The sequence below is a fragment of the Salmo salar genome, chromosome 01, assembly GCF_965601325.2.
Source record: "Salmo salar chromosome 01, fSalSal1, whole genome shotgun sequence".
In the NCBI taxonomy this organism is placed as follows: domain Eukaryota; kingdom Metazoa; phylum Chordata; class Actinopteri; order Salmoniformes; family Salmonidae; genus Salmo; species Salmo salar.
Genome location: NC_138291.1, coordinates 72,979,804 through 72,992,451, shown reverse-complemented (window position 1 = coordinate 72,992,451; position 12,648 = coordinate 72,979,804). Strand labels below are relative to the sequence as shown.

Below are 12,648 nucleotides of genomic sequence, written 5' to 3'. Positions count from 1 at the left end.
TACCCAAAACGTTTGACCCAAGTTAAACAATTTAAATGCCATGCTACCAAATACTAATTTAGTGTATGTAAACTTCTGACCCACTGAGAATGTGATGAAAGAAAGAAATAATTCTCTCTACTATTATTCTGACAGTTCACATTCTTAAAATAAAGTGGTGATCCTAACTGACCTAAGACAGGGAATTTTTACTAGGATTAAATGTCAGGAATTGTGAAAAACTGAGTTTAAATGTATTTGGCTAAGGTGTATGTAAACTTCAGACTTCAACTGTAGATACTCTACAATGAGTAGTAGCATTAAAAAGTGATTTCAGACAGGTCTGATTCAGAGTTATGATTTTTTGTTTTACTGATTGCTGTATTGTCTTCCTCTTTTTCAGTGTCTTTGTGTGGAAATGCCTATAAACCAGAGTCTTTTCTCCACAACCATGCATTCAGACTCCTTAGCCTAACGCAGTAAGTCTTGGATTCTGACAAGTATGCAGCCAGGATCCCAACGCCTCAAGTGTCTGGCTACGGTCAATCTTTTGCCTGACATGCTGCAACTATGTCTCCCCATCTACCTGTGGGGGAGAATGGGGTGCAATACGCTAATCACTGTACTATTAATTCAAGTCTAAGCATTAGGCAGAGCAGGTAGCTCCTTTTCTAACAGGAAATTACTTTGAAGCAGATTTTTTGCCACTTGAAAATGGTGGATTTTCTGTCCAAACAAGAAATTACCATTTGTGTTTACATTCTCATCTGCTTGTAATGAAGGACACATGAAAACAGGTTGCCACGCCAGCTATTGATTTATATTTAAACCATTAAATAATGGCTGGGATTCAATCCGGAAATTGTAGGCAAAGGGTTACAATATGCATTGTCAACAGCGCTTCAAGAATTGAATCCCAGCCAATGTAGAGCAAAAAAGTTGTTTTCCCATAATTTATTTGAAAGAGCCATTTCCATTGTTGAACATTATCAAACTTAAGTGCCTTTATGAATATTTCTACTGGTCTTATATTTTTTTGCAATTTCAGTTGAAATAATTTTGTACATGTCTGGTGCTATTAGATTGTAAAGTTTTACTCATTCAATATGCAGAAAAGGGCATTGCTTTGCTGCGGTTTAAGTTAATGCATAAACATCCAAAGTATGATATGTAATATAGTATGTTAATAGCTCGAATGAAAATATTTAAACGTTACTCAGTGATCTAAGGTTCAATTTTCAGCTTGTGAACGTCACAGAAATGGCAGTGAGCATTCTTATGTCAAAATGTTACTTACACTTTGTGGAATATCTTGGTGAAATGTTTTAAGTAACCATAGTGAAAAGATTAAATGAAAAGAATGTTCACAGATCTAATACACTGAAAAATACTGTTTTGTTTTAATCAAGAGTCACTTCCAGTAAGGGATTTCAGTGGTACTTCAAGGGATGGCTTTAAGGTGAAGTGAAATTAGACCGTCTAGGAGTGACCTGTCACACCAAAGCCAACTATGCAGTCTTACTCAAGCCCTGGTCATCTTTCCATTCTTGTGTTTGTCTGCTGTTGAACTCTTTGCCTCACCTTGCTGTATTTAGTCAGTCAATCTCACTAACTTTAGCTAGTAGTGTGGCAGCAATATCATTACCAAGTATGGATTCCTGTTCCCAGTTAAGTCATTTCCTTTTTGTACAAGACTGATTGTCTAGATATTGTTTCATATTATTTGTATCATATTGTAAATTACTAAAATATGCTCAAATGCATGATTTTATTTTTTAATCAAAATTACATCTTTGTAGAGTGAGGCAAGATTATTGTATGAATGACAATCATGGTTGTTTTATACCAATTTATTGTAAGTGATGATTGTGTGCCAACGTAGATGTACAAATGTTACGTATATGTAAAGATTAAATGAAAATGTATACAAAAATCGTAGTCATTTGTCCAATGAAAGTTGAATAATTAGACCTCAAATGGTTAAAAGAAGGGGGTATCACTCAAAAGGCATATTGAGCTTATCTGCCCCCGTTGAGAACTTTCGGTGGTGGTTCAGACTTCGTCATTTTGCTTTTATCTTAAGATGAATGCACGGACTAAGTCACTGAATAAGACCATCCGCTAAAAATCACAAAATGTAATTTCAGACAATGACAAATCTTATACTTCATTATGTACTGTTGGTATTCACAATGTACTAACATTCCTACATGCTAGTTAGAAAAGCATTGAGTATACAGTAAATTCCTATTCAACAAAGGTTTAGTGACATCCAGGCATTTAAAACATGCCCTGGACAGGAGCAAGGGGTTGTGTTCAGGCAGAGCTATAGTTTCTGCAAGTGTTTGCTTTTTAACTTTTCTATACCCTCCATCTTGCCTACTGAGAAATAAACACAGTAATTCATCTAGAAGCTTTATTGTAATTGTTTATATTTCACAATGCATTCCACAAACAGAAGAGTTCATTACAATTGTATGAAGTAACATTCACAATTACTTGCATAACAAACAATGCTTGAAGTTACATAATTTTGCAGCTTTAGATATTGGGTCCACAGACAGTGTTTCATTTTTTTCGTCTTAAGTTGTTTGTAAACGTGTTAGAGTTTAACTAGGCAGCTGCATGAGGTGAAATGATCATTAAATGCTTTAATTTTTTTAAGTTCTAAATGTTCCTAACTAGAAATACTCAGAATTATGAAGTGCTATGGAGTAGCGCCCTGCTGGTATTAGACCATCGCCAAGCACAATGACACACATCGCATCAAGCACACTCAAGAGTCACTGAAGAGGGCTAGAAGCTTTGTGAAACTACACAGTCAATCAATAAAACAGTCAAATCAAACACCACTAACTTAAAAAAACAACACTCAGGTTTCCAAAGTTCTCCCTCTTACAAAAAAAGAGAAAGACAAAGCAATTCCAATTGTCTGAACACTGCGTCAAAGAACAAATGAACCAGCCCATGGAACACAATTTCCTTTCAACATCCATCACTGGTCATGTCCAAGTGCAAGATATTTTATTTTTTTTGTACATATTCCAACTATCATTTTGAGCCAGATAGCATGGTACGGTCAAATTAGATAATCAAAAGGTGGCAATACTTGAGCTATAGAATACTGATAATCCAGGGTGTTTCAGGGAACACAAGGAATTCTGAAATGAAGAGATTGTGAAAATAACAGTGCTGCATAACACCTTACACACACCACCCCCGCCCAGTGCCTCCCACCCTCTCAAAGGACTTCAGGGACTGACCGGCATTTCTTTCTTCAGTCAGCCTTCACACGCTTCAGTCCAGGGACTTTGGCCTGGACCCTGAAAGTGGAAAGAGGCACAAAGCTTTAGTTAAACCATGTTGATATGATGCTTAAAAAAATAAAAATAAATAATAAAAAACATACTAAAATGAAAGAGCTCATTCTGAGTAAAACACCCTTCTACAAACACCTCAATTCAACATAGGGCCTACTTTATCATACAAGGGTCAATTATGTAGGCAGGAGTGCAAGACGCGTAAAAATAACACATGACAGTCACAACACCAATAGTTTTTTAAAAAAACAACGTAATAATACAAATCCAGCCAAAGGTTCCTAGAAGATATTACAAAGTACATAAATACAAATATAAAGTGGCTATGTGTTTGGGTAATTAAATTCTGGTTCTGAATGAAAATGAATTCTGAATACAAGGGGTGGGTTCTACCTTTTGATATACCAATCAAGAGGGAGAAAATTAACATGTAAACACTTCAGACTACATCGGTCAGGTGGAAAAGTTGCTGTGTGCATGTTATGTAAATTATTTCTAATACAATTGAATTCTTGCAGAACCTTTTAATGGTAAAATGATGCAATATGTTCTGATAAAAATGTGAATAAAATGTTTAAATCAGTGGTATAACAGAGGGATTTCATGAATTTCATCAATTGGAGATTCACATTTTTTCAAAACTTCATTTCCTTGCTTTGTTGGCACAGGATTTTAAAAACGATCAAGTCAGATTAGTCTGCTATACAGTGCATTCGGAAGTATTGAGACCCCCTTCCCCACATTGTTACAGTCCATCTAAAATGGATTCAATTAATGTTTCCTTAATCTACACACAATACACCCCATAATGACAAAGCAAAAACAGTTAGAAAATGTATCTAATTTACTTTTTAAAAATGTAACACCTTTACATAAGTATTCAGACCCTTTGCCATGAGACTTGAAATTGAGCTTAAGTGCATCCTGTTTCCATTCTAGCCATGCCCCAAACTTTCCCTGTGACTGCACCACTGACTCGGTGCTAGTTCTAGCCTGTCCTAAGGAACTACTGCACTCACTGGGAGTCTGGGCTGCGTCACCACTTATGCGGCACAGAAGTTAACACACTTGAATAATGCCACACGGCATGTAGAAATTTTAAAACGTAATAACTGTTTGCAAAATAATGTCCATTACAGGTTAGAACACTTTACAATGCAAGAAGATACCGGTAGAACCTTGCTTGAAATCATAATGAAAAATATTGTCAATTTCAAAGCGGACTGTCACCAAAAATGAATTAACTTAGTCTACCCCGCCTCATCTCTCCCAGTCTAGATATTTCCTTGAGCGGTGTGTGTAAATGTCATGGGTCTTAAAAAGAGACAGCGTACACATTTATAAAAAGACTAATGCTATTCTATGCAAATGTTGAGTATAATAAAATAAGTCCAAAACGGAAGGGAAACATTCTGTCGCCCCATGAAAATCAACCAAAACAAGCTAAATAACTCCATGCATGCACATCCTATTGAATATACATTCACCTGTATTGTGAATATACCTAGGCTACATTCATTTACCCAGTTTATCAATAGAGATATACCATTCAAATAAATCATTGTCATATAGATTAATTGTAATTAATCCATTATACAATCAATTTGGCTTTGGTAAAAAACAATTGAACTTTAAAAAGGCCTGTCTGGATCAAGTGCCATTGTGACTTTGGCTAATATGCTTTTTTTGACGTAGTATCTGGGGTGACATTGAATTGAACAGTATAAAAAAAATCTGAATGGTGAAAGACCCATTGAAATCACTTAGAATGTATGCGTTGCCACCCTAGGGCCATGAACTACTCAAAGCAAATTCATAACCTATTATTCCAAAACAAAAAAAAAAACGGTCAAATTTGAAAACTAGGTGGATATGTAAAATATGCGTTTTCATTTCTGTATTTTTCTGATGGCCAGAGAGACATTGGAACTTAACAGCTCATGCCAAACACTGTCCCATTCCGAACACATACACCATGTATACAAAAGTTGTGGACACCCCTTCAGATTAGTGGATTTGGCTGTCAGCCACACCTGTTAGCACACTCATAGAATGCCACCTTTCCAACCAGTCAGTTTGTCAAATTTGTGCCCTGCTAGAGCTGCCCCGGTCATCTGTAAGTGCTGTTACTGTTCAATTTTAAAACGTCTAGAAGCAACAACGGCTCAGCCACAAAGTGGTAGGCCACACAAGCTCACAGAACTGGCTCGCCAATTTCTGAAGTGCGTAAAAAAAAAAATCACGTCCTACATTGCAACACTCACTACTAAGTTCCAAACCGCCTCTTGAAGCAAAGTCAGTTCTTGTGCTGTTTGTTGGGAGCTTCATGAAATGGGTTTCTGTGGCCGAGCGGCCGCACACAAGCCTAAGATCACCATGTGCAACACCAAGAGTCGGTTGGAGTGGTGTAAAGCTCGCTGACAATGGAGAAGTGGAAACGCGTTCTCTGGAGTGATGAATCATCCTTCACCATCTGAAATTCCGACAGACGAATCTGGGTTGGGCGAATACCAGAATGCTACCTGCCCGAATACATAGTTCCAACTGTAAAGTTTGGCGGAGGAGGGATAATGGTCTGGGGCTGTTTTTCATGGTTCGGGCTCTCGACGTCCATACCTCACTTTTTGGTACCCTTCCCCAGATTTGTGCCTCGACACAATGCCGTCTCGGAGATCTACGGACGACCTCATGACTTGGTTTTTGCTCTGACATTCAATGTCACCTGTGGGACCACATAGACAGGTGTGTGCCTTTCCAAATCATGCCCAATCAATTGAATCTACCACAGGTGGACTCCAATCAAGTTGTAGAAACATCAAGGATGATCAATGGAAACAGGATGCGCCTGTGCTCAATTTCAAGTCTCATAGCAAAGGGTCTGAATATTTATTATTAAATTTGCAAAAATGTCCGAAAACCTATTTTCGGTTTGTCATTATGGGGTAGTGTGTGTAGATTGATGAGGGATTTTTTTTAATCCATTTTAGAATAAGAAAATGTGGAAAATGGGAAGGGGTCTGAATACTTTCCGAATGCCCTGTGCTTTTGAATGTTTTACTTATTTTACCTTTATTTAACTAGGTCAGTTAAGAACATATTCTTATTTTCAATGACGGCCTAGGAACAGTGGGTTAACTGCCTTGTTCAGGGGCAGAACAGATTTTTACCTTGTCAGCTCGGGATTCGATCTTGCAACCTTTGGGTTACTAGTCCAACGCTCTAACCACTAGGCTACCTGCCGCGCACAAATATTTGGAAGATGCATCTCTCATTACATCACTGCCAAGATATTTCAATTTCATCCACCACAATTTACTTTTCAACACCTTTTTAGGACAGCAATTGACCTGGTTGTTCAAAGAGTTTTTTGGATACCTACTTCCTATACATTTTTCCTTCGCATTACAACACTGCCAAGATATTCACATTTTGGCAACCAGTATTTACTTACGTTGCAATAATGTCTTTGACCTGCTTGTTGGCCATCCCCACATAATGGTCAATCTGTACCTAAAATACACAAAACAAAAATCATTCTAGTGAAAAGCGTAGGTACAATATTAAACTTCCACTTGGCTTTGAAGTCAATTGATCAACATTTCAGTAGAGGTGTGAATGTTCTATGATTCCCTCGTCAGATAAACATATTTTTCATACATTTATCAGCAAATAACAGCTCATACCTTGTACTTCTCATAGATGATGGGGAAGCTGAACATTCCAACCAGACCTGGAGAGAGGGGGAGAAGGTTGACACCTCTGTCAGCCACTATGTCTGTATACAGACCAGAGCATGCGAGCAGAGCGCCCAATTTGACTGGAGCGAAATTCCCAAAGGCTGGAGGGTCTGCCTTCTCGCACGCTCCAATTTCGCTCCAGTAGTGCTCACGTCACGAGATCAGGGTAACCCAGCCCAGCATGCATTTGTAGTGTACTTGTGTGCTGCTATAGCCCCTTGCTTTACCTGCTGTCATAGAGTTAGCTAAATATTTTTTATAAATTAACTGATAAAACACGTGCTAAATCAAGGTGACTTACAAAGATATGGACCAAGAGGGAGTGCAGTGATGTAGTGTCCACAACTAAAGAATAATTGTGGAATCTGGAAAGACACGTATCCCAAAAGCATGATTGTGTACTTACTGTGTGCACATGCTAAAGAAGGGAACAAGGTGGGTCGGTGTGTCATGGTAGCAGAGTATTAAGAAACTAAAAGTCTGATCTTAAACGTTGTTAATTTATTTCTTGATTAAGCCCAATATGCCTGGCATATCCCCATATTCAAGGAGCTTTTCGTTTTGATTGGGTTATTGCCTAAACCTAAGCCTACCCATGAAGATTTTTTTTAATTTTTTTTACTGCATCTCTGCCCAGGCAAGAGTGGAAGTGAAGTGTCAAAAATGTCACAAAAAGCCTTTATGCTTAAGTTTCCAATGATCAACTTAAAAAAAAAAAAAAGTATCTCACCTAGAATAAGGAGTGTAAGTCCGTTGAACAAGGCACCAACATAGGTGAGAATCCACATCAGCACAGCAAACTGGATGGGAGAAGAATGACAGGTTTTTATTTCAGTCTGTTCAAAACATTAGGTCTATTCATGGGTTGCATGTTGTCACAATATTGTTTTGAACATTCGTTTTAAGACCGATTACCAGCTGACCATACTACTCAAGTCTCAATTTGGTGCCGATTAAGATTATCTGAAGTGCATTACTTTGGCTTGGAAACACAATGACATTTCAAAATGTAGGCAAATAATTAGTAGGACAAGCTTCTGTAATCATTGTAATGTCTCCAGAGACTTTAGATGCAGTACAACTTCAGCTAAGATTGAGGGGAGAGCGCCGACATTTCACCTAGCTAATGTTGGTATTGTTAGCCATTTCTGACGAACTCTGCTAGCTCATGGCAACATTGCCATCTCTATCGTAAACTTAACGACATCATGATGGCAAAGTTGTTTTCTACTAATTAGTCTACTTTAGCAATGTCAACGTATTTACAGGCCATTCACGTAGATTTGACCAAGTCATAAGCCACTGTTCTGAAAGATGTGGCATTAACCATCTGTCAGACATCAATATGCTGAGGCATCTGTAGAACGTTGAGAACTATGGCAACGACGCGACCGAGTGACAGAGGTGCAATCATGAGCATGTAAGAGGCTATCCTTCTATATATTGATTAGCAAAGCCGTTCTGACAATTTCACTCAAAATGTTGCATAAGCCTTCCTACGGAGCTTAGGCATGTTAACTTCTTATGGATGGTTGCAGTATTGAGTAGCTTGGATGACTGACGTTCCCAGAGTAAACTGCCTGCTACTCACACCCAGAAGCTAAGATATGCATATTATTAGTAGATTTGGATAGAAAACACTCTGAAGTTTCTAAAACTGTTTGAATGATGTCTGTGAGTATAACAGAACTCATATGGCAGGCAAAAACCGGAGAAAAAAAATCCAACCAGGAAGTGGTTTGTAGTTTTTCAAGTGATTGCCTATCCAAACTACAATGTCTGTGGGGTCATTTTGCACTTCCTAAGGCTTCCACTAGATGTCAACAGTCTTTAGAACCTTGTTTGAGGCTTCTACCGTGAAGTGGGGGAGAATAAGAGCTCATTGAGTGAGAGGACTGCTAGCAGGGCATGCGCCTCGGCCATGCGCGCTCACATGAGAGGTAGCTCAGTTCCATTGCATTTCTGAAGACAAAGGATTTCTCCGGTTGAAACTTTATTGCAGATTTAAGATAAAAACATCCTAAAGATTGATTCTATACATCGTTTGACATGTTTCTACGAACTGTAATGGAATTTGAGTCTGACCTGCGCGTCGTGAACTTGGATTTGTGAACTGAAGGCGAACAAAAAGGAGATATTTGGACATAAAGGATGGACTTTATCGAACAAAAAACATTTGTGAAACTGGGATTCCTGGGAGTGCATTCTGATGAAGATCATCAAAGGTAAGTGAATATTTATAATGCTATTTCTGACTATTGTTTACTCCAACATGGCGGATATATTGTATGGCATGTTGTGTCTGAGCGCCGTACTCAGATTATTGCTTTTTTGGTAAAGCTTCTTTGAAATCTGACACAGCGGTTGCATTAAGGAGAAGTTTGTCTAAAGTTCCATGCATAACACTTGTATTTTCATCAACATTTATGATGAGTAATTCTGTAAATTGATGTGGCTCTCTGCAAAAATCACCAGATGTTTTGGAGGCAAAAGATTACTGAACATAACACGCCAATGTAAACTGAGATTTTTGGATATAAATATGAAATTTGACGAACAAAACATACATGCATTGTGTAACATGAAGTCCTATGAGTGTCACCTGATGAAGATCAAAAGGTTAGTGATTAATTTTCTCTATTTCTGCTTTATGTGACTCCTCTCTTTGGCTGGAAAATGGCTGTGTTTTTTTGTGTATAGGCACTGACCTAACATAATCATATGGTTGCTTTCGCCGTAAAGCCTTTCTGAAATCAGACTGTGGCCGAATTAACAAGAAGTAAAGCTTTAAAATGGTGTATAATACTTGTATGTTTGAGGAATTTTAATTATGAGATTTTTGTTGTTTTGAATTTGGCGCCCTGCAATTTCACTGGCTATTGTCATATCGATCCCGCTAACGGGATTCCAGCCATAAGAAGTTAACATGTTAGGCACGCCGCAGCTGTAATCCAGGATCACATGCATCCTTATACAGTGATATCCAAGGTGGACAGACAATTATCAATTAGTAAAGACACTGAGAATCTGACCTGGAATCAAAATATCAACAACCATTTTTAGCCTTGTCCCAAATGAATAAATAAGGCAATGGTGGTGCAGCCAAAGGGATTTGGTTTATTTACGACATTTGGCATAAGTTCACCAGGTCACCATTTCACTCTGCCCACAGGGCACAGACTAAATAGATGACACTCTTGATGAATCTTAATAATCGTAAATCAATGTTGCTGATGGCTCTTGAACGGGCAGAGGTCTAATTTATTGTACCCTTTAACAAAAGAGGCCAGGCTAGAACCACAAAGGGAGGGGAGAGAGAGAGGGGCCAGGACATGCAGGGAGGAGGGGTCTGGAGGGGCCTTAGCAATAGACAGGGCAGAGGTTGAACTGGAAGGTGTTGACAGACATGTAGAAACTTCATAGCGCTCAACAGCTGCTCTTCTCTACAAGGCTGTTTCCCCCTTAAGACAATGAGGGCCTGACTGTACATGGACAAAATGAAAGGAAAAGCTCAAACGTTTTACACGTGAACGCAACCATAGAATTAAGAGCACATGTTTTCAGTAGCTATTAGAGGGTTGAACATGAACATTCCCGTAAGGTTAACAGTCAAATTCCCCCTAGACTGAGTAATAGCAACTAAAAATATATAATACCAAAATATTTAGCCTAGTCCTAAACAAGCAACATATTTCCGTGCAGAGGCTAGCCTACATGCTTAAAATCTTCATTTGCATTCTTACCTTGAGGGAATCCACCAGGTCTTCAACAAGAAAGAGGCGACGCAGCTCTATGACTGTTGTGTTGAACCGTGCCAGAGCACAGTCGCTGTACTTATGGACAGTTTCCTTTGACAGACCCACATCCTGATTCAGGTACAGCCTGCAACACCACAAAACATGAGCCTATGTATATTGCAAGTCAAATCCTGAATCTAAACAGGGTGTGTTATCATTCAACAATGGAGTTAACCCACATACGTATAAACTGTTGTCATGACTGTCCTGTGAGGATCCAAATAGGTCAGATCAGCTTTGCAATAAACAATTCCAAACAGACCCCCTCTCAGCCACATATGGGGGGGGTTAACACCTCACACCCTGTTGTAAATCAATTAGAGAACTTTCAGCATCTCCCCCTCCAATTTTCACCACAGGAATGAGCCTGTTTCAGACCTTTTCCAGAGGAAACTAAACACATTCTAAAGCGAATACTGGAACAATATTTCTAACATAGAACATGGGGAATGGTCAGAGGTGATCTGGAGAACACTGGTGACGTTTCAGTTATTTTGTGATGTCATTAAAAATGTTAAAGAAAATACTGTAACTGGAAAAGTATACACTGAAGTGTCCATCCTGTGTTGTGCATAAAATATGAAAAATGTGTGTTTGTTGAGGGACATGATTTTAGGAGCCATAGAGCTTTACATCAACTTTGCAGTGACTAGCCACGCCCATGAGATGTCAGAGAACGTGTCAGCTGACATACCCGCCCTTTTGAATGAATTGTATAAAATGGGTTAAGAATTTACACATCAGACCAGAGAGACGTGGCGCTGCAGCTCACATTTAAAGTGGTTGGAACTCAATCTCAACACAAGGTAGAGACGATAAAGTCACCTCCCGGACAATCACTGGTACGGCTGATTAGCTGTCCTCAGTAAAGTATCTAGAAAAGCAATTTTAAGTGGGACCATTCCATTACTGTGTTCAAATCATCGTATTACACTACTCTCCTCACCCCACTGGAACCATCTTCAAAGAAACATCTTCCAGAGCAAATGGAAGTAGAATAAAATCTGTAGTGCTGTTCAGGATTACACGACAAGTCACCGGATATCGGACGACTGCAGAAGACTGTCCGAAAGGGGTCCCCACCAATCAGAGCCTTACAAGCAAAGAGGTCCAACATCCTTTCCAAGAAGGCCCTGTCTACCGAGAGAAACCAAAGATTCACGTAAATACATTCATGATTTCTTACTCCAAGCGGGTGGGGTTGTGTGCAAAGTATAAGTGAGAGTAGTTTCTAAATGTACCAACGTTAAATGTCTGTCCCTCTCTCGCCCTCCATGTCTTTTGTAACAAGCAGCCATTTTGTTGTCAGTCTGCTAGGGACCTGTTTCAAATGTATTAAGTGTGTATGTTTATCCTGTGTTACCATTTAGTTAAATAATTAAACCAATGTGTAGTACTGAATCATAAGTAAGGCTGGGGTTTTTGCAGATGCAAGGTTACTACTGTTCAGAATATGATACGAGGTTATGATAAGTTTACCTATCACATCCATGAACAGTTAAGACCTTTAGAGTTTAATTCGGGAGATGGTAACTCTTTAAAGAACCGCTCCCGTGGTGCCCCAAATCCTAATGAGTTAATTGTTACATTATTAATTTAACCGGGTAACAATTAAACAGTTGATTAGATAAATCATCAGATTAATGAAAGTAAAGTCACAACACTATTCTAGTCAAGGCTCATCCTAAACTACTGCTGTACACCTTTTTTCTACTCATATAGTGTCCATAATGTCTACACACCATCATATACATTCCATTCTGACATTGCTTGTTCTAATATTTCTACTTTTTTTATTTGCATGTATTATTACTG

At 38.7% G+C, this 12,648-nt stretch overlaps 2 protein-coding genes across 8 annotated transcripts in view; one reads left to right on the top strand and one right to left on the bottom strand.

The window, feature by feature from the left end:
• Positions 1-2,370, top strand: part of LOC106608004 (echinoderm microtubule-associated protein-like 6) — a 92,316-nt gene extending 89,946 nt beyond the window's left edge. For both annotated transcript variants that reach the window (XM_014205648.3, XM_082976469.1), the window contains one exon: positions 383-2,370. In XM_014205648.3, coding sequence (XP_014061123.3) covers positions 383-407 — 25 coding nt within the window. In that variant the 3' untranslated portion in view covers positions 408-2,370. The remainder of the gene's footprint in view (positions 1-382) is intronic.
• A 19-nt stretch (positions 2,371-2,389) lies between these two features.
• The window catches only part of rtn10 (reticulon 10), a 32,411-nt gene continuing 22,152 nt past the window's right edge, over positions 2,390-12,648 (bottom strand). For all 6 annotated transcript variants that reach the window (XM_014205670.3, XM_014205681.3, XM_014205690.3 and 3 more), the window contains 5 exons: positions 10,780-10,918; positions 7,767-7,836; positions 6,983-7,029; positions 6,751-6,809; positions 2,390-3,302 (listed from right to left, as the gene is read on the bottom strand). In XM_014205670.3, the coding sequence (XP_014061145.3) occupies positions 3,257-3,302; positions 6,751-6,809; positions 6,983-7,029; positions 7,767-7,836; positions 10,780-10,918 (361 nt within the window). In that variant the 3' untranslated portion in view covers positions 2,390-3,256. The remainder of the gene's footprint in view (positions 3,303-6,750; positions 6,810-6,982; positions 7,030-7,766; positions 7,837-10,779; positions 10,919-12,648) is intronic.